Raw genomic sequence first — 26,525 nt, forward strand, 5'->3', positions numbered from 1 at the left:
GATGATCCTTCAGTACAGGCTTGAGACGTAAGAAAAATACTTTATTGGACCTGTACTATAGGCTGTTATGTCATTCGCGAAGAAATGAGCTCAGGTCGAGCCGAAAAACTCTCCTCCGACCCCCCGAAAAACACGAAACCATAACATCAACAGGTAAGTGCAATGTCATATTCTGACCTGTTGATTTTTCTGCTTCAAATGTATTATTACATTACTATTTATTTTATTCTTCAAAACAGAGATATTCGGGAAGGCTATAAAATATTTGAAATTTCCTTTTCCCTTATTTCTATATAATTTTCCTCTACTATTTGATCTTCTATAAGCTACAGTACAGTAACTTGGTTAAACATTAATATCTTGATAAAGTTGTAGTATTTGCTCCTATTTATATTAGTACGATTTATTTTTATGTTTTAGTTTCTGTAACATTTAATATAAGTTAATATGTGATTTTAAAACTTAAAAGCTCAGTATTTCTTTAAAAACAGTAACACATTTCTTGAAAACAAACGGAAGAGCGCTTAGTATAAATACATGATAATTGAATTGAAACTATTTGAATGAAATAATGCACGTGTAAAACAGCACGTGCTAGGAGCTCAGTCTTGAGTGATGCTTTATTAATAATTTTGCTTTAGAAACAGTTTTTTAAGTTTAATTTCTTGCGTCTTTGTTGCTAGGGAATGAGTGAAGACACAAGTCCCCAGCGCGCGTGTGATGGGGCGCGCGCGGGAGACGCAGAGGACGCGCACGCTCCCAGCACATCGTCATCTGTGTTGTGGGAGAGACGCATCGAGCAGAGTATTTTTGTGGATATCAGTGATGATGAAAGCCTGAATTTCAGTGATGTACAGGGCGCCTTCACTGTGCACTTGTCCCAGGGGTCTGATGCACCGGAGAGCCCAAAATTCACAGATAACTAATAGAGATAAGATCTAGGGTTGTACAATTCCAGCAATTTAAATACAATTGAATGCACTGTAATTAATTTGGGATAAAAGCATCTGCCAAATCTATAAATGTCATTTGTCATTTGTGTATACAGATAACACAGAGCTATCAGGTGAGACTGAAGAGAACTCCACAGAAAGTGCTGAATCCATCAGCAATGAGTGTTCGGAGCACAAAAACACCAGGAATAAATCCACAAACCCTTCAATACAGACACAGAGAACTGCAATAAAGCCGATCAGTCGAAAACATGAAGATGATGCTATCAACACCAGTGATGAAGAGCATGAGGAGCTCCCATATGATGGTGCACACACCAACCACAAAACCAAATCAAAATCATATAATCTTTGTGAAAGCGGTGCTGTGATGCCCATTCAGGATTTAATTGTTGGAGACACCTTTCAATCTGTTCTTGCTTCCGATCAAAAAGCAATGCAGGACGTGGCCCCTCCCTCAGCCAAGCCCATCCAAGCTGCGACCCACATCACTGATTTTCTTCTCAGACACTTTTCTCGGGAGGAACTGCTGAACCCATGCAAGATGATCGATGCTGAGACCCTACCAGAGATCTCTCTGATGGATAGCATTGATGAAAGCGTGCTGAATCGAGTTTCTAATGCTCCACCAGTCAGCTCAGATGAGAGGGAAAAGATTCAAAATAAATCTGAGGAACCTGATTTCTCAACTGCTGAGGGTCATGGCTTGTTTGAAGATTTAGGAAAAGGTACGCAAGAAGCAGCAAGCAACTGCAGTGATGAAAACATGTGCATCGATGATGCAGATACCAGTCGATGCTCTGTGGATGATGAAGAGGAAGATGAAGATAATCATGGTAAACAGAGCTGCAACTCTCTAGATCTGTCTAAAGCAGATCCTAAGCTTACCTTCAGCAGGACCAGGTCCTTCAGTGAAATGAAATATGGACAGGGACAGGTGCATTACCCTCTCCCTGACTTCTCTAAAGTGGCACCTAAAGTTAAAATACCCAAAGGTAATGGATCCGTCAAACCCATCGGACAGTTACCAACTATTCCTCGAGTTCAGTCTTCACCGGGAATTCTGGGTAAAAGCCCCTCCTCGTGTACAGCCACAGCTGATGTCATCAGCAGGGTTTTAGAGGACTCTCCTTACTTCTCAGATAAGGACGAACAAGCCGGACTAGCACATCAGTTACAGGTGAATTTATATTTGTTACAGGTACTGGACTGGTTATGCTCTTTTGTGCAAGTTTAACTAATTTCGGATCCTCTGGTTGGTTTACAGGCTGAGTATGACAGGTTAATCGCTAAATACACTGAAACTGAGAATCTTATTGGGCAGGTGAGAATCAAGAGATTTTTATAAAGATTTCTTTCATTCTTAGAAGTTAATGTCTACCTTTATAGTGTTATCATTTACCGGCCAATATGAGTAAATGTATTTTGGGGATTTGATCACTCTCAAATAGCAGATCCATGCCTCCAGCGAGCCTTCTGTGTCCATCAACTGGAATGAGACCATCGGCAATAATGACAACACCAAACTGACAGCGAAGACCCCACAGGCACCAACTGCAGGCAAGATGTTATTTTGTGTCTTGCTTTAATAGTAGTGCTGTGTTACAACGTAACCCTGGCAGCAGAGAAATATGAGATGGTTTCTTAAGCGGTTAAACAGGGTTTTTATATCAGGTGGCCTCACAATAAGGAAGACATTTTAAGAAAAAGTCAAAGACAACATTTAATTTGCTTTTATATATATATATATATATATATATAACTGTTATTGTATAGTTGCAACATGATCTCACAAAGTTCCGTGGGATAGTCACGGAATTTTGTGCTCATTTTTCCGTGGCATTCTCACGGATCTCCGCATTTTTCCGTGGCCCTGCTACGGACTGTCTTTTTCGGTGGCATTCTCACGGATTGGTTACTCAACTGCTTTTTCCTATTTTCAAACCATTTTCGCTTCAGTTTAGGGTCGTGAGATCAGGTTGATAGGTGCATGTCCACTGTGAAAGACATAATCTAAACAAAATCCAGAAATCACAATATATGATTTTTTTAAACTATTTATTTGTATGATACAGCTCCAAATAAGTATTTGAACACCTGAGAAAGTCAATGTTATTATTTGGTGCAATAGCCTTTGTTTGCAATTACAGAGGTTAAACGTTTCCTGTAGTTTTTCACCAGGATTGCACACACTGCAGGATGGATTTTGGCCCACTCCTCCACACACATCTTCTCTAGATCAGTCAGGTTTCTGGCCTGTCGCTGAGTTTGAGCTCCCTCCAAAAATTCTCTATTGGGTTTAGGTCTGGAGACTGGCTAGGCCACGCCAGAAGAACCTTAATATGCTTCTTACAGAGCCACTCCTCGGTTATCCTGGCTGTGTGCTTCGGGTCATTGTCATGTTAAAAGACCCAGCCTTGACCCATCTTCAATGCTCTAACTGAGGGAAGGAGGTTGTTCCCCAAAGTCTTGCAATACATGGGCCCGCTCATCCTCTCCTTAATACAGTGCAGATGCCCTGTCCCATGTGCAGAAAAACAACCCCAAAGCATTCCCCGTAGCCCTTTCCAGCCTTGTGGAGGTGTACAATTTTGTCTCTAGTGTCTTTGGACAGCTCTTTGGTCTTGGCCATGTTAGTAGTTGGATTCTTACTGATTGTATGGGGTGGACAGGTGTCTTTATGCAGCTAACGACCTCAAACAGGTGCATCTAATTTAGGATAATAAATGGAGTGGAGGTGGACATTTTAAAGGCAGACTAACAGGTCTTTGAGGGTCAGAATTCTAGCTGATAGACAGGTGTTCAAATACTTATTTGCAGCTGTATCATACAAATAAATAGTTAAAAAATCATACATTGTGATTTCTGGATTGTTTTTTTAGATTATGTCTCTTACAGTTGACATGCACATACAATGACAATTTCAGACCCCTCCATGATTTCTAAGTGAGAGAACTTGCAAAAGGGTGTTCAAATACTTATTTTCCTCACTGTGTGTATATGAAGAGTTTGGTTCCAAAACGCAATAAATCAATTTTGACAAATTTGGGTAAAAACGTGTTTTCTATACCAAGAAAGTGACAAGATGAAAACCACTATTTTCTGTTACAAACTTTCACATAGCATCTTTAGGTTATAAAAACATAAAAAATTCAAATCCATAACTTGATTTTCAAAGATTTATTATAAAAACGGATTATTTTTCCACAAAATGCAATAAATCCATGACAAGTTTTTATTAAAAATGCTATAAATCTATTGAATCAATAGCCTTTATAAATGTGCATTCATCTTTGCCATGTTATATTCATTTAGTTGACTAGTTGTACACACTAATTAAAAATATAAACATTATTGTCATTAATCAAAACACTTACTTTGTGATATTAAGAAGTCATCGGTTATACTGACGTCCTCGCTTAACGTTTTTCAAAGCGATCAGCTGTAAAATGTTTTGGTCCTGCTCGATTTTCGTTGACTTTGAGTAAGATTATGGAAAGTTTTTCATAAGATCCCCTGGGGTCAATGTGTTATCATGACAGTAACTTGATGCTGTCAGCCCGGCCAAACAAGCACCCGTCTCCCGAGTTCCTCTGCGTAAATTATTAGATGTTGATGGCTTACGTTTCTTTCACGTCACAGAAAACCATCACAGGTTTATCAATGCTATTAAAGTATTATTTTGTTTTTGTTTGTTTGGTAATCACGAAGTACAAAGTAGATGAGGAAAACTAGGATTCCGTGTACTCAGCGCGCCGCCATTCTTTGTTTACATTGCGTGAGGTGCGCTGTAATCTGTGGAGGAGTGGATTTATGGCATTCTGTAGAAAAGGTAGAGTGGCGTTTATTGCATTTTGGGAAAAAAGGGAGAAAAGATGACAGAATAACACTGCGGAAATTGGATTTTGCATAAAATTAAGAATTTACTTTATAATACTGACCTGATATAATACTGATTCTGGCAGTAACTCATTTTTTTCAAAAATGGCGTTTATTGCGTTTTGGAACCAAACTCTTCATATATATATATATATATATATATATATATATATATATATATATATATATATATATATATATATATATATGGGGTTGTGTCAATAATTATATATATTTATATACAGTGCTTACCAAATTTAGAAGGGCACCTGTATATTTGTCTTCAAGATCATCAATGCTTCAATGTGGACTCTTTCCTTTCCAGAGTTCACGTTTCACTATTTTGAACAGGAGCAATGAGGGTCAAACTGGATTCATGTTTTATAACCAAATTTTGAGTCTGCACATTCAACTTCTATCAGAAGTCAGAAATTAATCAAATGCAAACATTCAACCAAAAAAAAAACGTATTTTTCTATTAAAGACTGCAAGTAAAATAACTGGAATCGGGCGTCTGAATAAAACATAATAAAGTGCAGTAAATTTGAAAATTCATGGATTAGAAGAATAATTATATTTCAGCATTAAAAATATTAATGTGACTAAAGAGCTTACACATACTGCTAGATTACCATTACAGAAACATAAATGATTTTGGTACCAACATATTTTGTAGCTTTATGTTAGTCAATCTATTAAAACCATATTTTAACTTGAACGGTCAGACATTTGCATTGTTTTGGGTTTTATTACATCTTTCTTCAAAATAGTTATGTTTTATTGAATTACATCATAAAATGCTACTAGGCGGCCATGTTTGCAACAAGTCCTATCTACTTAAATGGGGAAGGAGACAGACTAGAGATGCACCGATATATCGGCCAATAATCGGTATCTATCGATAAAAGGAAATGGCCAATATATCCTGTCAATCAAAAGAGAACAGGAAAATGCAAGGAATTTGAGCTCTGTGTATAGAAAAGGAAGCATCACTAGTTTAATATTCAATATTAGTGCTCATTACATGAATGAAGAACATTTAGAAAATGTAATCTTCAGAATTTAATTAATATTAAATCACAGTTAAACTGCAAACTTTTGACCAACAATTAAACCTGACATGAATTGTAACATAACTTTGTTTCTCAAGCAAATTGTGATAAAAGACAAGTTGGTAAGTGTTTCTCATCATGTGACTCTATATAGAGCCCCTACCTCAGAGAATTGCAAGTGTTTATCGATTCATGTTTGGTTGTTTTAACTGGAGGGCGGGACTGCCATATTAAGCATTAATTGCATTATCCCCTATTCATCATAGTAGTGATCAAACTTGCTATATCCAATATCTTTGCATGAAAACTGAAGCACATTCTCTGAAAATAATAATTTTGTTAATTTTGTGTTTGAATAATCACAGTGTTCTCATGTCTGCGTTTTGCATTCGGCAGGTTCAGGTGTGGAGCAGCGCAGTCTCGTGCAGAACTCTTCACCTGCGCCGACAGACGCAAAGATACTGTCAGACGGGGATAGACTGACCTCTGAACTCAAAGACATCATCAACTCATTTACACAGAAGGTACAGCAAAACACCAGGAGCTGAGGATTCCTTACCTCTGGGTTTTATCTCAACATTTCAGCAGTTTGTGCAAAATCCCGCAGGGTTTAAACTGCACATTAAAGTGCATCCTGTTTTCCATTTTTATGCAGGTGGATGAATTCAAAACATGTGTCCAAACCATGACAATGAACGTGGAAGAACAACAGATGGTAGACACCAAATGTCTTCTACTGATCCATATTATATTTCATAAAACATTTTCATTCTCAAAAAAAATTAAACTCTTTTATCATTATGGCTCTATCTCTAGGTGCTGAAGAGCATGATGGAGGCTCAGGATCAGCTGGAGAGGAATTACCTCACGAAACGTGAGGAGCATCGTGCTCTTGAGATGCAAAACTACATGGGGATATCCAGAAACACAGGAGAGTTTGACCCTGACAGGTAAACATCACTGTCAACTGAATTTATATACAATTTGTAAAATTTAAAAATTTGATGCTGGCTTTCTGATTCATTTAATATAATTAAATCAACTCATATAAGTCTAAAACCTGTCAAATCAAAAGAGAGACACCAAAGTCTGCAGGTAAAACATTTTTAGAGACTGTAATAAGAACTGAAATTATATTTTTCATTAATTACCTGGCCAATAAGAGTTATGCAATAAGATGTATTTTATAATCCATACAGTACTGTAACAGCATGTAAACAATAGTCTTATGTGTGTCGTTGATAATTTTAGGTGAAATGTGAAACAAAGTCTCACAACAATATCTGACCAAATAAAATATAACCTTGAGAACTCCATAAATTCTCCTGAGCTCTAAAAGAGAAACCACTGAGCAATGCAGTTTCTTTAAGGTTGAGTCAATCATAGATGTTTTAAACATCTCTTCACATTAATGTTTAGGGAGGTGGAAGGACAGATTTTCAGGATAGGCATGCACCTGGAGGACATTAAAGAGCAGATCGACAGAAATGTCTGCCATCTTTTCTATCCTCCGTCATCATCATCCTCCACTCCTTCTTTGCCACCTTGTAATGATATTTCTCCCCCATCACTCCATCAGTCATTGCACGAGGTAACATACATTGTATGTACACATCATACACTGTCAGAAAAATGCTCCCTAGCTGTCACTGTGGTTGTACACCTTTGCACCTGATACCAAATGTATACATATCTGTACCTAAATGGTACATATTTAAAGGGTACTGCCCCAGTGAAAATGTGGGACCATTAAAAAAAAATTCTGACAGTGAACAAACTCATAATTCATCTCTCATAGCCTATATCACACAAACTTCTAACCCACACTGTGTATAAAAGAAAATAATTTTAAAACAGCACTAAGTTGACCTGTTATTAAGACATCACTAATAGATTAAACTAGATTAAAAATAAACAAAACCTTTTAATTTATACATTTTCTCTCTTTCACCCCTAATACCTCACAATTTTAGTCCTTTTTCTCTTCTTCTTTTTAAATGGATAGTTTAGCCAAAAATGAAAATTATTTACTCACCCTTAAGCCATCCTCCATGTACAGTACATGATTGTCTTTTTTCAGCTGAACACAATAGGAGAGATATAAAAACTGTTCTGGCTGTTTCAAACTTTATAATGGTAGTAGATGATGCTTTTGATTTGAAGCCCAAAAAAGCGTTCACAAGAGACTGCTTTTTCAGCGCATGACGTGGTATTCTCATATGCACTTGTGCATCAGTTGAATACGGGAAACTGGTTATTTTAGTTTGTAAAGTTTTAAATATTGATCATATTGATTACCCTCAGTAGGACTTTATTAACCCCCTGGGGCCCAAAAACGTGGGGCCGCGTTTTGGCGTGTTTTCTCCTTATCATAGCAGAATCAACTTAAAGGAACACACCCACATTTTGGGAGTTTAGCTTATTTACTGTATCCACCAGAGATAGATAAGTCCATACATACCTTTCTCATCTCCGTACGTGCTGTAACTCTGTCTGACGCAGCCCCAGCTAGCTTAGCTTAGCACCAAGACTGAAAGTGAATAGCTCCAGCTAGCATACTGCTCCCAATAAGTGACAAAATAACACGAACATTTTCCTATTTAGGTGTTGTGATTTGTAAAGTCACACCGTGTACAAATAACAAGGTCATATGAGACACAGCCATCTTTTAACAGTATACATACTGCGAACTATATTCTCAGAAGGCGAAGGACTGCTACTTGGGCAGAGTGATTATTGGAAGCAGTATGCTAGCTGGAGCTATTTACTTCCAGTCTTTGTGCTAAGCTAAGCTAGCGGAGGCTGCATCAGACAGAGTTACAGCACGCACGGAGATGAGAAAGGTATGTATGGACTTATCTAACTATGGGGGATACGGTGAATAAGCTAAATTCCCAAAATGTGGGCGTGTTCCTTTAACTCTTTCACCGCCAGCATTTTTTATGATTTTCACAAAAGTTTAATGCCTTCCAGAAAAAGCTCCTTTTTAAATATATAAACATACAATATATGAAATAAAACAACAGACTCTCTGCTTTCAAACAAAAAAATCAGTTTCATCCTACCTTCATGTGTTCTGTTTTTATCACCTCTCAAATATGTGTAGGTTTCATCAAAAACACCCAATTTTGAGCAAAAAGCTGAGATAATTCCATTTTTGTGACTTTTGATAGAGATCAGATGCAGAGCGATCTTTAAAACATACACGGACATACAGCTGTTTGCCCTAGGGCAATACTTCCGGATTTTATAAGTTGCGGAATAGCGCCACCTGATGGATAATAGCGGTATTGCAGATTGACGAGATATCTCGTCAATGGCGGGGAAAGAGTTAAAGGCGCTCTAAGCAAATCTGTGTGACGTCCCTTCCTGTTGATGTTTGAAGTGTTGTCAAACTCCTCCCCCTCCCTTCCATGCTTTCTGAACGAGTCATGAACACGCCCAACCCCTACTCCCAAATCCTTCTTGTCGTTTATTGGCTGGAACACTTTGTTATGTTTCGTGGTGATAGGTTTGACCACTCTGTTTTTGCTGCAGTTTGCGAAGCCTGGGCTGTGTACAGAGACCGCGTTTTTTACAGTGTGTTCAGAGGACAGGCAGCTACCAGATAGTGAGGAGATGTTTACTGTATGAAACAAAAAATGTTTTATGGCCTAAAACTTGTGAATTCGCTTAGAGCACCTTTAAAATACTCCATCATTAATAATCATACACTTAGGTGTTTGACATCATTTGAAACTGTAAAGGGTCTTCTTTAATTTGTGTATATTCACAATAACAACTAATTTTTGTGTTTTTGTCAAATAATGATTATAAACAGGGTACGCATTCAGACATTTCTGTCTCCACCAGCTGTCTCTTAAAACACATTACGAAAATCAATTGAACCTCCGCGAATACTCGTCATACAAACATGATACACATATCCAAAGAAAGCCTGAAATGTCTACTTTTAAACAAGCTAATTATAATCGAAAACAAATATGGCAAGTTAAGAGAGTACTGTTTTTCCTGGCTGACTTCATTATCTCTAATGCTGTCACGCCCACAGGCAGGACCCGCTGTTGACATGGTAATAGCAGTTCAAACCATAACAAAGCGTAAAGTTTGATCAGATTTAAAGACTTTACCGCATGTTTGGATGATAAACTTTATACACACATGTGAGGAAGATCTTCATTTATGTCTGGACATTGAGGTAGAGAAGCGTTTATCTTTTACGTTAACGTTACCTAAGAAGAAGAACAATGGAAGACGCACTGGATAAGGAAATATATTCCTGAAGTAAGTTTATCCACATTTATATTTGCTATCATGTAATATGCTTATGGCTTGTGCACTGCAGTCCAGCCTACACAAGTGACCTCAGCAGACTGCACGCTTTGGATTGAAAATCTTTCGCATTGTTAACAACGAGGACGCGTGATCTCACGTAATGGCAGATAACTGTTAAATGCCGTACAGTGTTAAACACAGTTATTCACTTTTGTATCCTTCATGGCAACTTTCAGTAAGGCTGCACTGCAGGATCTTTTAAGTGTGTGCTGTTATATGATTCCATATACATGCAACTCAATTCCGTACATCGCGCTTTACACGCGACACCGTTTGTTATGAGCGCCGTTGTTTAGGCGGAGACGCGAGTACTCGTGCACATGGACGCCATATGCTATGTGTTTTTAAAGTTCATACGCATTTACAGAAACGCATTAAAACATTGTTAAAAGAGGGTTAACCCCCTTGAGCCGCGTGGATTACTTTTGTGAATGGTAGATGGATTTTTTGGGGATTCAAATCAGAAGCACCATTTACTTCCATTATAAAGTTTGGAACAGCCAGGACATTTTCTAATTTAACTCCGATTGTGTTAGTCTAAAAGATGATAATCATATACATTGAGGATGGCTTGAGGGTGAGTAAATCATAGGGTGTTTTTTTTATTTTTGGCTGAACTATCCCTTTAACTCACTCATATACACACAGATACTACAGAGTGACTATACAATTTGACTTCTCCCTTGTTGTGTTCTTCTCTCCAGAGTTTGAAATTATTAATGTTGTATACCACACATGAAGACACACAGTGAAGCTGATATTGTTGTTTACCTCATATCCATTTGCATGTCTTCTTGTGCTCTGTTACGTGATATCTGAATAACCGTAGCACATTTGTGAATGCCTGTGTTGAATGAACATCACGTGTCACATTGCAGGAATCGCTCTTCAGCATCTCTACAGTCAGACAAAACATGATAGAGAATGATGAAGATGAGGAGGAAGAAGATCACAACTTTATTCTACAGTACGGCTACATTTATTCTCTCTTCCTGTTTGATCTGATCCAGCACTATATCTTAGGTGAACATACACAATCCCCTAAAATAAGTATTAAAATGTATACGATTGAAAATGTATAAGATTTTAAAAGATTGTACTTTTCAACAATAACGCAACATTTCCAGCCCCTTGTTTGCCTTTACAGACAGATCAGCGATGTAGGTTGTAAGAGGAGAGAGGATATAGTGATAGTTAACACAGCTGAGCTCGGGTTACAGACAGAAAGAGACGTAGGAATATCAGTTTCATTATATGGAAACACATAGTACCTCCTGTTAGTTCTTGTGTATGTTCTTCTGCTCTCTGAGGTGTCGTACCTTCTCCACTGGATATGAAGAAGACAACCTGACGGCGACGCAGGAGGAAGATGACAATGAAGACTTTCTGACACAAACGTATACCACTGCTTCATTACAGCAAGCGCTGACACACGGCAGGTTAGGATCACTGCCATATTTTCTCTACATGCACTTTAATATTATAAAGTTTTTCATTGAATCAGTGAATTATAGTATAGTTTAAAAATCATTATGACAAAACAGTGCTTTGCTAAATTTTGCAAGAAAATTATGCTAGGTCAAAGATTTGCTTTTTAGATTAAAAAAGGCTAAAATTTACTGTTGTTCAGAGAAAAGTTGAATTCTAGTGAGTGTGCTTAAATTCAAAGATCCCTTTTGAGGCTTTGACTGTTATACTAATAGAAATATAACAACATTTCTGATGATCAAAAGTAAACCATGATTTTTTTATATACAACATGGTTTCTTGGACATGTATGATGGTAACGCCATAATATACTTTAAAATACATTGGTATACGATGTAAATACTATAGTACACATTGATGGCCTACAGTAGGTAATTTACATGTATGGTACAGTAACATGTAACGGTATGTGTCAAAATAAATATAATCTCACCATCTGATGTTTTTGTTATAGACGTGAGGAGATCAGAAGATCAGATGAAGACTTGCCGGATGTAGGAACTGATATTATAGGACCTTCTGTTGAGAACCCAACCACAGACCAAACACAGGTACTGTAACAACACATGAAGACATCAACAGATAGAGTCATATTTTAGTCAATTTTTTTCACAAAATAGTTTTAGGAAATAAAAGATCACATTTAAAACACATTAGAGCAAGTTAAAGAAACTGGAATATAGTCCAGCATTATGTATTTATCACATGTTAAATTGTGACCCCGGATCACAAAACCAATCACAAGGGTCAATTTTTTGAAATTGAGATTTATCTTTCCATGTTGATATATGGTTTGTTAGGATAGGACAATATTTGGCCAAGATACATCTACTATATTTGGAAATCTGAGGGTGTAAAAAAATCCAAATATTGAGAAAATCACCTTTAAAGGTCCAAATGAAGTCCTTAGCAACTGCATCCACTCGCAAAAATAAAAAGTCACATATTTACGGTAGGAAATTTACAAAATATCTTTAAGGAATATGATCTTTACATAATATCCTCATGATTTTTGTCATAAAAGAAAAATCTATCATTTTGACCCATACAATGCATTTGTTGGCTATTGCTACAAATGTACCTTTGTGACTTATGACTTGTAGTAGTCTATGGTCGCAATTATAGTAGTAGTTAAAGTGCAGATAGAGATGCTGTGAGGTTTTGTGTCAGTTAGAGCTGTTATTGTATTTACAGTGTGTCAGTAGGTACGATGATGTTTTTGGTCTTTCAGAGTTTTTGGAGTCCAGGAGCTGACAGCGGTTTTGGCAGTTCTGATGCGAGTCGGCCAAACACAGGACTTTCTCAGACAGCCGCTAATGCTTTAAGGTAAATAAACACTCTTACAAACCTTTAATCTTATCAATGAAAAATATTCTACAGCAAAACTAAACATTTCACATTTATTCTTTCCATCAGTTCTGCGCAGTCTGATGTTGTCATCAGCACAGAAAATATAAGCGATTCAGACAGCGCAATGTCTCATTCAAATGTGCAAACGACTATATCTGTAACAACACGACCACCACAGTCCACTGTGAACAATGTGCAATATGAACAGCTGGACACAACAAGCAACTACATTACCCAGAATGCACCACTAAAAGGTCCAAAGGTAGAAGCCGCATCAGAAGGTGCTGCCATTTCCATTGCTGAGCAGATGACTGAAAGAAGAAGAGACATTTATAATGGAAAGCATCACACTTCACATGACTCACAGAGACCAGACCGAGACACAAACTCACCATCACACTGTTCCTGTCACAAGTGAGTCTTACTCAACTCCCTTTTTACCCTTCAGTTCTCATTAGTTTAATTTCTTACTTTCATACAAATTTTTATTAGTGTAACAAAACATTCAAGAATAAATTTCATACATGTACTAATATTTGTTGTACTTCCTTTAAATGGCGAAAAAGTAACTAGGGAAAAAATATTGCAATTTGGTATTTTTATTGTCATTACTGTCATATTGTCAAAAAGGCACTTCACGATGCCATTATTCTGTCAAGCTTGAAATATGAAAAAGATCAACCCAGTAACTTAGTTTTGGTAAACCATTCTCTACAAACATGTGAAAAAATAGGTAATTGAAATTTGGCTCAGAAGGGAATAATACCGCCCCTTAATCTGCACTATCCAACCACAGCACTGTGGTTGGATAATGCAGATTAAGGGGCGGTATTATCCCCTTCTGACATCACAAGAGGAGCCAAATTTCAATGACCTATTTTTTCACATACTTGCAGAGAATGGTTTACCAAAACTAAGTTACTGGGTTGATCTTTTTCACATTTCCTTGGTTGATAAAAGCACTGGAGACCCAATTATAGCACTTACGGTACATTCACATGGGGCGAAAGCGTTAACGTTTGACGGAAGGCTTGTCTGAAGAGTGGCCAACAGCCAATCACAGTGAAAAAAGTGAATGGGAGGCGTCAACGCTTACGCCCTGTGTGAATGTACCGTTAAACATGGAAAAAGTCCAGATTTTCATGATATGTCCCCTTTAGAAGTGCAATTGTAAGATGAAATGACTGTACACTCTCAAAAACAAAGGTACAAGAATGTACAAAAGTTGTTCACTTGGGCAGTACCTTTTCAAAACGTACACTTTTGTAAATAAAAGGTGCATTATTGGTACCTCAAATGTACACATTAGGAACTTTTGAATATGCCAACATTTGTAACTCTTTTTTCTACATTCAATTTTGCCTAAATGTCACAATAATGATGACAGAAATTTTGAAAACAATGTCACAATGCAGAAAATGATAAGGCTCATCCAGTACACTGTTTATGTTGACCTGATGATCAGATTATATTTCTGTATTATTGTTTTCAGTAGTGAAGTTATTCTTGCGCTGCAGTATGAGGTTTCACACCTCAAGAGAGCACTAGAGGACAGTTTAAGTCATCTACCTCATATGAGCAGACGGCTGGATTACCCCAACAGCAGATCTCATTCAGAAAGAAAGCACAGAGGTCAGAACAGAACCGGCTCCAGCAGGTAATTAAACCGTTTAAGAAACAGGACCTATTATATTTCCAGTTAACGTATGAGGCTGTTGCTTCTTAAACATTAGCCAAACTAATAAACTTTATCAATCTACATCAGACGTGTGAAGACAGACTCAAGCCATCAGAGAACTGAGGACTGGATCTCTTCTGATACAGAGCTCAACAAGAGAAAAGGTTGACAGCTTCACACATCAGATTTAATCCTGTTTTCAATGTCTCTGCATCAAAAAGCAAAGCTGCATGTCATATCTAAATGCATGCATACAAATATTGGGGGTAATGGTAATACTGTAGGTATTTAAAGGAGAATAAAGTGAAATTAAAGCAATTTGTGTATTTTAAGTTACAGACGGTGAAGATTCAGATCACACATTGAGCTTCCAGAGAGGCTTGAGTCCATCGCTTGAACCAACACACGGCCACTTCAGCGCTCTCTCTGACAGAAGATCATGTAGATCTTCATCCAAGGGTAGGATGACTACACCTGTAATGTAATAATGTTATTTATTGTATCTCATATTATAGTATGATTAATATGTTCTGAACGGTTCTACTCTTAATGATCGCAGCATCAGTGGACACATCTCAGCTCACGTCTGGTAACCATCAGAGAACCAGTAATGGGCCGACCATTCACAATACCACTGCTGACACAAGACCAACATATAGTAGCGCCATCTACAGGCCAGCAAGTGAGTCATTTTGCCTTCAGTTATTGTGGGATTGTTTTGCCAATAATGCTTACCGTGGTAAATTTATGCACAGAGTTGATTTGTCGTTTCAGTGGGAAATCTCTTTATTAACAGCAAAAAACTTGTCACGTCTCTTCCTGCTAATCCTTCCCATAAACCTCTGCTGCAGGTCAACTATGGATCTTCTTATAGTCTACCTGCTGGGTAAGCAATAAACCAATTTAACCACTCACAGACAACTAAACATATAGACATTAAGGTATCATGTCATTCATACAATCACAGTATCTAAGAACACATAAATATTGTTTTTTCATGCTGTTCATTCTCCATTTGTTTATATTGTTGCTGTTGGTTTTTGCGTTTTAAAGCCACAATATGTATAATTTTTGTTATAAAATATCCCAAAATCACTTGCACAGTGTGATATATTTAATGAGGTTGCACTTAGATTATCCCAAAAGTTCCCAAGCATTTGTAAATCCACAAATATTCCTGTTTTATCCCTTGTCCTTTTTCCCTTGTAATTTTCACCCTTTCAGTGTCTTAGGGCAGTGGTTTTCAAACCCCAGGGGGGCCGCGAGATGGTGCCAAGGGGGTCCCAGTTTTATGAGATACATTAATTTATCGTGAATTCTGTGTAATTAAATTTAAAACAAATAAGGCTACTAACCAAAAGCACTATTTTTTGTATAATTTAATGTTTTTTTATTAAAATGTTGAGTTTTAGAACAGTTTTTTGTCACAAATTTTCTTTGGGGGGCCGCGAAGGAATGCACCGTACACAAGGGGGGCCGCAGGCTGAAAAAGTTTGGGAACCACTGTCTTAGGGCACACTCAAATTATACCTAACCCAACCAAACCGTGCCCCGAGCGCGATTGGCCGCCCTCTCTACTACGCCAGAAGCACGCGCTCACACTGTAATTTGGCCGATCCTGTCAGGGCGCGAAAAACCTAACTGCACAGGGCACGGTACGGAGCGATCACACTAGCCTAGTGAGTGTGCCCTTAATATCCGCACTATTCTCAGTTTCTGGTTATAAAAGCTATGGCAACACAAGTGGACAAATGCGGATGTGGCAAAATCTAACAAGCAGCTGTGGTGCCGTGCAGCTAATTCATTACAATGGCATTAAATAATGTGATCAAACGTACAGTTAAATTAAACTAAATTAATTCATAACCTCATCTGTGAACATAATTAGCGAATATCATACATCTCTGGATGGTGTAAAACAACATCTCCCATCGTTCCACTCTCCTTCATAACCTCATTAAGCTTATGCTGAGTTCAGACTGCACAATTTTAGTCCTGATTTTGACTTGTTGACAGGTTTTAAGATATCGCAGACAAATGACGGAAATCACAGGCAAATCGTGCACGCGTGTGGATTATCAAACACACGATCTGAGAGAATCGCAGATGAGTTGCCGAATGCCGACACCCGTGAGATATCTGGCATGCTAGATATCTGGACTTGTCGGCGATTCAAAATCATGCCGTGTAAAATGTGTTTTGACTGAAAATGATACAGCCAATAATAGAGCAACATACGGGGGGAGCTGGAAGTTCAGGGAGGTGCCAGTCCCATGTGGGGGACTTCGGTCTTTCACACGTGACCTCGCGTTGTTTCCTTGTCACTTCTCGCATAGGTATGGTTGTGAGACGTAGGTTGCGGACCGGACAAAGTTGTCGGCGATTCGTCCTATGGTAAAAAAATCATACGGTAGGGGTGTAACGGTACGCAAAAATCACAGTTCAGTGCTTACCTCGGTTTTAAAACCACGGTTCGGTTAGTTTTCGGTACAGTAAGGGGAAAAATGCATACATTAAACTACAGGTTGTTTATTACTATAAACTTTTTTTTAACAATTTGTTTACATTTTTTTAAACACTTTTTTATTAAAATATAATAAATAAAATATATATAAAATAAAAAAGAATAATAAATAAAATACTGCTGCAAAGTTCTCCACTAAATAACATACTTTTATTTTATAACAGTAGGTTAATCTCTTCTTAACCTTCTCTTAAACTTTTTCTACTAAAACCTTGCACTAATCTAACAAATTAAATTCCTGAATACATTTATTAAACTATTAGCCTACATTTTTGCCACCAAAAAATTTTTCTGTTTTGATTTATTTTGGATTTTTTTAAGTCACAGTATTGAATTGGTTATGTACCATCTCTGTATAAAATAATATTACTGCTCTATGTGTAACTGCATAGCAAGCAACATGATGATATACTTATTATACACTCATATTGAGATGAGTGAGTTGCATCTTTTATCTTTTGCACGTTTCTCCTAATCTTTGCTTGTGTCGCCAATGTAAGCTGTGACTTAAACAAACTAACCCCTCCGCAGCTGAGTAACAGCTGAGTAAGCCCGGGTTACAGCTCTTCTCTGTCCCGACCCGATTAACTGATCACATTGTGACATTGACCACGTTTACATGCACACCAATAATGCGATTATTTCCAATAATGCGAGTAAGGTCTTAATCGCAGTAAGTTGTTTACATGACTGGAGCTAACCTCTTCACTCCGGTTTACATGCAGTTTTTATTTTCGGATAATTCACATATATGGTCCACTGTTTAAATTTACTTACGTTAAATGACAAACACGTTGTTATAGATGTATTTCATTATTCGGTGCCATGATGAAGATATAAATATGACAGTGCCTGTAAAGGGCGTTCACATGATATAAAAATATAGTTTTAAAAATCGTTTTATAATAGCAGAGCTCACACAACAACTATAACGATAGCAATTTTGGCACATGATGAACAATAAACTATTGACAGCCAATCAAATCTATTTGAACTTGAAGTGCACGCGCACTTAAAATGCAGTAGAAAGCTCATTCATTGCTGAGGTTATAACATAAAATTACCTCAGGTAACGTATACAGAGCTGATGCAGTTGTTGCTGTGAAATTTTTCTACCACACTGACTACGCCAAAAGGTAAGATATTAACCTACTACATTCATTGTTCAGTTACGCGAAACGCAGTGAGTTGAGGACATCTGCTGGTTTCCCGCTGTGTAAATGCAACAAGAACAGCATACATTCAGTGACATGTAAACAATTTCAAAGAAGTTTTTATTACAAGAAATATCCAATATTAGGTAATGGCGCGCTCGTTGAGCGAATTAGCATGAAGTTATCATTATGATGTGGTCACTAATATATTTATCGTTATAATTATCGTTATAATGTCCCTTAAGCTTTTATACACTGCTGTCGTGTTATTTGAGCTGTTTCTGAATGAAGGCAGACTGCTGACAGCGAGTCGTGTTGGCGGAGTTCATGTAAAACTTCCTATGTCAAGTTTAAAACGAATTTGTGCTTAAGGTGCGTGACTAAAACACACGTGCACTTAATTAGTGCGGTATAAATGCGATTAAAGCGTTTACATGGACGCATACTGCGATTATAAACGGCGTACGCCACCTCTTTTAATGCGATTATACTTACTGCGATTATGAGCTTAATCGCATTATTTTTATCGAATTATTTCGTTTACATGAGGTAAATTATAATCGCAGTATTGACAAAATCCCATTATAATCGCATTATTAGGGTGCATGTAAACGCAGTCAATGACATGATTGACGTGAGGTGCAGATGAAAAATCTGATCACGCATTCCTTATTCTCCCTGTAACAGCGTTTAACACGTGCATTTAGACACAACAAGCAAACGTTTACATCAATAATCAAACGAATATACAACTAAGTAAATAAAAATCTTTCTGCAGGCCACTTAATACGTTCGTGTGGAAACACGAAAATTGACCTATGTTCCGCACACAAAAGATTGCATTCGGCCATTCGGTGCACATGTGCACCGTGTCGAAAGCCCTCTACCGAAACGTTCCAGTACGAATACTTGTACCGTTACACCCCATCATACGGTATAAAAATCTGTGACCCGACTACTTTAAAAATCATGCAGTCTGAACTCGCCGTTAGCCATTGTAATTGCCTAATAGCGACCTCTAGTGGTGAAAATCCTACATATTGTGCCTTTAATTTACAGAATTCCTACAAAGTATGTTGTCTTCCAAAAACTTGTGTTCTTTTTTGTCACATCCAAAACATTGCTGAAAAATAAATTAGCTTTATAACACATAATTGATCGCTGTAACTAAAATACTTAACAGTGTTGTCTTTTCTTAGGTTTAAAGTACGAGATCGGGAGTCAGTACCCCCTGTGTCCAGTAGGAGACGCTCTACTCAATCTGACTCTGCACTGCTTCCCAGTAATGTCTTTTTTCAGCAGACATCACAGCGGACCGGTGCAAGACGACGCTACACAAGCAGGGTCAGTTTATCATACGCTTAATAAAGCACATTTTTGAAACAAATGCATCAGTTCAGAATCATTCTCGCATGTCACATTCAGGCACATCTGAGATGAAAAGAATTAATAAACGATTTACAAAAAGAAGTTTGTGCATGTGTTTCACCATTGGGATGATCTTTTATGACTTCTATGAAGTTTTATGCAATGAATAAAGTTTGATTTTCATTGATCCATGTTTTATTCTCATTAGGAGGAATCAATACATAAGACTTTGGACAAAGCCTTAAAGGCGGCCTTTCTGATGAAACAGACCACAGAGAAGATGGCCGATGCGCTCTCGGCTGATCTGGCCAAAGCTCAGCTCCAGAGGAAGATACATAACCGACATCCCATAAACAACAGGACAGCCAGATGTAACTTACTCTCTCTCTGAGCACTTCTCAAGCACATTAAAAGGTCTTCTCTACTACAACTTTTTGTTTCTTATATGATCAAAAAGTTTACACAATGTCACTGTCTGTCTGCTATAATGACCATGAACAATAGGGGGCAGAATTGAGTCTCGTATGTAGCCGCAATAATCAGTGCTTACATTTTTCTCTGTTTCAGCAACACATATTTCAACCTTTCAATAATGGTATAGCATATCACCTGGAAGCAGAAGGGGGATTTTAATGTTTTAGGTTCCCATATTTGTTTAACTATCACTCATTTTCCTTTAAGCTGAAGGTTTCATTTGACAATAAGAGACAGCAGTCAGGTTTCGGTCAGTATTTGTTTGTGTGTGTTTTAAGCCTCTGGTCATTGCTGGTTTTGTTCGTGTATAGCAGGGCAGCTTAAACTGTTTGGTTGGTGTAAAATATTCAACTATTTTCCCTCACACATAATCTGAAAAGTAGCTAAGCAACCTAATGCGTCTCGCAGATCTGCCACAATGTCATTCACATCCTTTAGAAAGCACTTTAATAATAATGCAATGTAAAGATGAGGTTTCATACAAAAAAGACTTTTATCAGATTGTTCAAAAATAAATCTTATTCAATCTTAGCTTATGAGCCTCAAACTATTATATTTTAACTCTGTAAATACACACATAATGTATATTTGGGTATATGCAGTTTTGCTGCTTGAGTAAATTGATCATGTTGTGTCTTATTTTAACCGGAAAACAAAACCAAAGCCAATATCTATAATGTCTTCTGTCAGATGCACTTTCACAAGCAGAATGGAAAAGGGTTCTTGTTTTTTAATGCTCGCGAATATGAAAATGAGGATATAAGATGTAAGGATATTGTTGTGCACAATATAAATCATATTTGGAAGAAAACGTTTAAAAACTTTTATGCATAAAAAAGTAAGATATGAAGAGGTGAATTTGATCTTGAAAGGTGGGAAATCTTATTAACTGGTAAAGTAACACTATAACAATCCCCTGTAGCAATCTCAGTGTAAAATAAAAAAGTGAAAATGTCATATTATGGACATACAGTATCAGATGTCCTTCTCTCATGGCATTGTATGAATATTTTTCTTCTTTGATGTACAGCGCTCTATTCAAAACCAAACAAAGCTTAGACAAATGCAGCCCATGCGTGACCCAAATAAATAAGATTTTCTGGAGGGAATTTTCAATACTCCACCGTCTCTCTAAACAAAATGAAATAGATACACTGCCTTTATTTCCCTGCAGGAAATAACACAACAGAAACCATCACAGAAATTCTATTGGTTTTCATAAAAAGAGCATTAGGAACCATTACCTTATACCATTAAATCCCTTTTGGGACATATTCCAGTAGGATTTAATGTTCCCACCAACAGAACTCAACACATACCTGCAGCGACCCAGAAACCATAATAGTTTCCATTACAACCAATAAAATTCCCATTAAAACCATTAAATACAGAATTTGCGTCATGTTTTTATTGTTTTATTAGCATAATTTACTCTTGATATGGCCATTAATATACTGTGATGGACAGGGGTGTGAAATATGCAGGGCTCCACACTTTATCAGATATATTGTGTAATTTTAAAATAAGTTAAATGTGGGAACATCTGAATTAACTATTTTAAAAATGTATCAAATTTTTAACCAACCTGGCTTCATTGGGGTACAGCGATGTAAGTATTTTTCCAATGTTAGATAAAAAATAATTTCATAAATTGTGTATTGTAATAAATGTGAATTGTTTACGAAAGGGTCAATTCAAAGTAAAACCTTTTTTCATTTTCAGAAATGTACTCTTGTCTTTTTCTCAATCATTATTTGTGGTCTCGCCCTGAGATGCATTTTTAACAATAAGTTCACATTATTAAACAAGACTTTTGATACTACTTAAAGACTAGTGAAGGGACTTTAAACTTTTGGACAGTAGTCTACATCTTGTATTTCTCAGATATTGTGTGCATCCTACAAACAGCAAACTGTGTCAGTGTAAATTAAATGGTTTAATCAAATTCGGCAATCATTATATCTGTAGGAGTCATGTGTACGTGTGCATCACACATTCTTCATTTACAAATAACAATATTGGCTTCATATTCTTTGTTTACCACACCTGTGTTTTCTGGAGTGAGAGAGTCTGTTATCATCAGTATCAATTGCAGCGGCAAATCCACCCGACACCACACACGACATCAGAATGCATCAGTGGAAACGTGCTGGTTATTGAATCCTGCAAAAAATAAATAAATCAAATGGGTTCAATGACCAATATCATTATAATTCATTACCTGTTCACCATTAAAACCATTACAAAATCCCTTAATGTAGTGTGTTTTAGGTCTTATTCCATGTAGGATTTAATGGTGTTTTATTGGTTCCCATGCATCCACCAGATAAAATCCCACCAATATACCCCAACACATTACATTAAAGAGCATTATAGCGTTCTTTAAAACAAACACATTTACATTAAAACCATTAAATCCATTCAAATTACTTTTATGTTTTTATCCATAGTTTTTATAAAACAAGTTAGTTTTAAATTCTTCAAGTTTTATATAAGGGTCTTGTTTTGTACAAAGTAAAATATGTTGCATGATTTATTTATTATTGGAGGGTACAGTTGGTAAACCGCACGCCGTCTCAAGTGGATTCTGGGTATCAAATCTGGGCACACAAACAATGCTCATGCCACACTATGATACTGTGGCTTCCCAGAAATGTCATAATCAGATCTGGCATACGAGCAGCGGCTTTTCCCAGCCAGTTTTAATAACACTCAGGTGTGTCCTGTAGCAACCTCCAAGTAAGTCTCCTTTAGTATCCTAAGGGGTCTTGGCTGTTCAGATAATAATACCAAAAGTGTAAAGTTAGTTTTGTAATTTTCAGGAGAAATGCGACAGGTGTTGATGGCTGCAATATCTCTGAGCTAAAGTAACCAAATCCAGTGCCAATTAATCATGCTTCTGAACAATTAAGAACACTATAGTAAAGAGTAAAAACACTTCAATGAGTAAAGATAAAACTGTATGCCTTTCAGCAAAAAAGTCCTGTGAGATGCAAGAAACTTCATATAGCAAATTCAGAGGTGCAACGTATTGAAGTATTTTTACCTTTTCTTAAGTACATTTTTCAAGTATATCTGCACTTCGTTATGTATATCGGCAAACGTTTACTTTACTAGATACTTTTCACACCCCTACCTACATTTCATAAATACGCATTGTTTTTTACATTTAATACTTGGGTGATTCTCACGAAAACTTGGTTTTAAAAATGTCAAGCATGAAAATGTAAAAATTGCTTAAATTTACTTTTTTTCCCACCAGACATTGAAAAACAAAGTCTGGAGTAAATGGGAACATTAATTTAAAAACTTTTACTTATCATTTAACACTTTTTGTAACATAATTTAAAAAATCAGTCCTAAAAAATCTCATTACCGCAACAGTAAGAAAACATCAACACTGACATATTTTCAAAATGACATGACAAACCTGAAAGAACATAATTTGGATATTCTGCACATGCATTTAAAATCAAAGTATTATGCTTCTATTAATTAAATTAACATTTAATAAGCATCTGTTGCGGTAATGATAATCAAAATGTCGTGTAAGCATTCTGACAAGACAATATTTCAAATTAACTGTAAAAAAATGATCTTACCTGGTAGCCATCTTGAAGTAACTGGTCCATGTGCTTGGTCACTCAAAATCAAACTTTATTAAAATTCTGTATGTGTGCTTAAACTGTTCTTAAAAAGTGTTGTGGAGGATGAGAACATCAGGCATGGACACATCATTTTCCTAATTTTTCTTCATTATTATTATACATGAATATTCAGTAAATATTTTTTCTGTCATCTAAAGTAGTCTAGCAAAAACATCCATTTATTTTTTTTCTTAATATTTTTGTGTTAATTTGATTAAATTACAACATAACTCATGTTCAAACACAGCTGGACACATTGCGGTAATGAGAATTTCAGCAGAAAATGAGATAAAATTTCCAATTATAAATTCTTATGTTGAAATCACACATTGTGCAAGATAGAACACAGTATTGTGTTAATTCTGATGCTTTTTAATGTTACTATATTACACATTTTAAAGCTAAAATCATTAGTGCTGTGGTGTTTCAATGGTTTCGTGCGAATCACCCACTTAAGTACATAAAAAATGTAATACTTACTAATACTCAAGTAAAACTTTTAGATTTTTAAGGTAATTAAGTATTAAAGGTCATTTTAAATGAAAGTAGTCGAATAAAAAACGTTTTTTATGCTAGAATGTAGTATAGTACAAGACAAACACTGTAATAAAGTACAGATACTTAAAGTATTTCATTGCCGAAAACAACTTTTTTGTATGTATTATTTTTTGTGTTTGCATGGTTTATGGTTAAAAAAAACACATTATTTTCCACATACCGTACTTGAAAAGCATTGATTTTGTACAAAACTTATCAATCTGAAAAGCTCTGTGTCTCTGATTGGCCGGCTAATCTGTACAATGTGATTGGCCTGAATATCTCTGACGTCAGCAGCAAATGTGACGCTCTTTACCATGTTTAAAAGATTTGCTCACAATGCAATGTTAACAGGAGTTAACTTACAGGCTGTGAGTCAAAGCGAGAGGAATTATGATAATGTTAAATAATGTGTTGTCTACATCACCAATCCCATGAAGTAAATTGTTGCCTACAATCCGTGTGTTTCTTGTAGTTCAAGAAAAGAGATTTACGTTGGAAAGATAACTCACGTCATTGTTTATTTGTACCTTTTGCATATTGTTAATATACTAATACACATCAAAGGAAATGTAAAATCGTGAATCGGACCATTGTTCCTCTTTAAAATATACTTGAAATGTACTTAAAGTAAAATTACTTTCACATTTCCGCACAAATTAGATCTTGTGCTAGGATTGACAGTCATGCATTTTCTATCTTAAATTCTACATTTTATACGTAAGGAGTAATTGACGACGGGACGTTGAATTTTTCGAAAATAGTGCACTCTCAAGATGGTAATGTGGCACGACACGAATCGAAGTGCCGTTACACCGCAGGTGTGCATTATTTTCAAATAATTCAAAGGACCGGGGACAATAATTCCTCTTATACCATGGTTACCACAAACATTACTCTGGTGCCTATGTTTAAGACATTTATAAGATGTGCAGTTTACAGAAAAATAATCAACACCCATGAAACATTTCTCAGCCAATCAGAATTAATCATTCAATAGGCCCGTGGTATAAAGTAGATTCATGCATGTTTGCCAAAACAACACACAGCTTGACTGTTATAAGGAAAAACTTACAGTCATTATCAAGATCTGTCATGTCCAGAGGTGATGAACTAAAGCCAAAAGCCCAACATTTCCATAATTATGCCGTGGACCTTATAGGTTGAAATGGGTTGTTATTGTTCAAATGAATCAAACTGTTGAGTTTGTCCATATTTGACCCAACTATGGGTTAAATCAAACAAGCATTTTTTTAGAGTGCAGGAATAGTTAAGCCAAAAATTGTACTAACCCTAAAGTTGTTCCAACATTGTGTGTCTTTCTTTACTCTGTTGAACAAAAGTGAATAATAAGTCATACAAATGCTTGTATAGCTCAGTAAAGCATTGCGTTAGCAGCGCATAAGGTTGTGAGTCTGAACCCAGGGAACACACATACTGACAAAAACAATGTATTGTAACTCACTTTGGATTAAAGTGTCTGCCAAATGCATAAATGTAAAAAAAAAATTAAAGATGAAAACCTCCAACATTTCTCCAAATTTCACAGACGAGGGTAATTCACCAAATAGTATAGTTTTTTGTTTACTACAGTACTGTACAAAGTCTTACTAGGCACCATCACCAGCTTTGTTGTTTTAGCAAAGCTTTTTCACTATTTTTTTATTAAGATACAAACAGAAAATACAGGAAATATGTATTTAAAAACAAAACCATTTTCAGAGCTAAATGTTTTCTTCAGGCATCAGTCAGTACATTTATTGTGACCTCTCTTGGCACGAAACACATCTTGAGCCTTTTTGAGGAGACTGAAGTCCTGAAGTCATTCAATTAGAATTAGGATTTAATTTTATGTAGGTTTAAGAGATCCTGCAACTGCCTGCTATTGCTCAAGTGGAAGGGTAGTTTACCCGAAATACTTCACACTTCAGCTTATACTTTTATACTGTTTTTAATAGGCTACTACATACACGTTTCCTGTATTTTCTGGTTGTATTGTAATAAAGAGACAGAGAAAATAATTATATATGATCACTATACAATTGCAAAAACAACAAATCTAATGGTAGCATGGTGCCCTAAGACT

General features: G+C 36.5%; 1 protein-coding gene across 1 annotated transcript; it reads left to right on the forward strand.

Annotated features, from left to right (window-relative positions):
• The first annotated feature begins 686 nt into the window (after positions 1-686).
• On the forward strand, positions 687-21,480 carry LOC129441538 (uncharacterized). The gene is made up of 20 exons (XM_073871695.1): positions 687-886; positions 1,005-2,133; positions 2,221-2,277; positions 2,405-2,513; positions 6,281-6,408; positions 6,540-6,599; positions 6,701-6,834; positions 7,304-7,475; positions 11,098-11,186; positions 11,530-11,658; positions 12,162-12,258; positions 12,939-13,033; positions 13,124-13,471; positions 14,550-14,714; positions 14,823-14,899; positions 15,069-15,194; positions 15,295-15,417; positions 15,510-15,621; positions 19,613-19,757; positions 19,990-21,480. Exons 1-20 carry the CDS (start codon positions 687-689, stop codon positions 20,170-20,172), a joined length of 3,678 nt encoding a protein of 1,225 aa, XP_073727796.1. The 3' UTR covers positions 20,173-21,480.
• Positions 21,481-26,525: the final 5,045 nt, after the last annotated feature.

Source organism: Misgurnus anguillicaudatus, chromosome 2 (assembly GCF_027580225.2).
Source record: "Misgurnus anguillicaudatus chromosome 2, ASM2758022v2, whole genome shotgun sequence".
In the NCBI taxonomy this organism is placed as follows: Eukaryota; Metazoa; Chordata; class Actinopteri; order Cypriniformes; family Cobitidae; genus Misgurnus; species Misgurnus anguillicaudatus.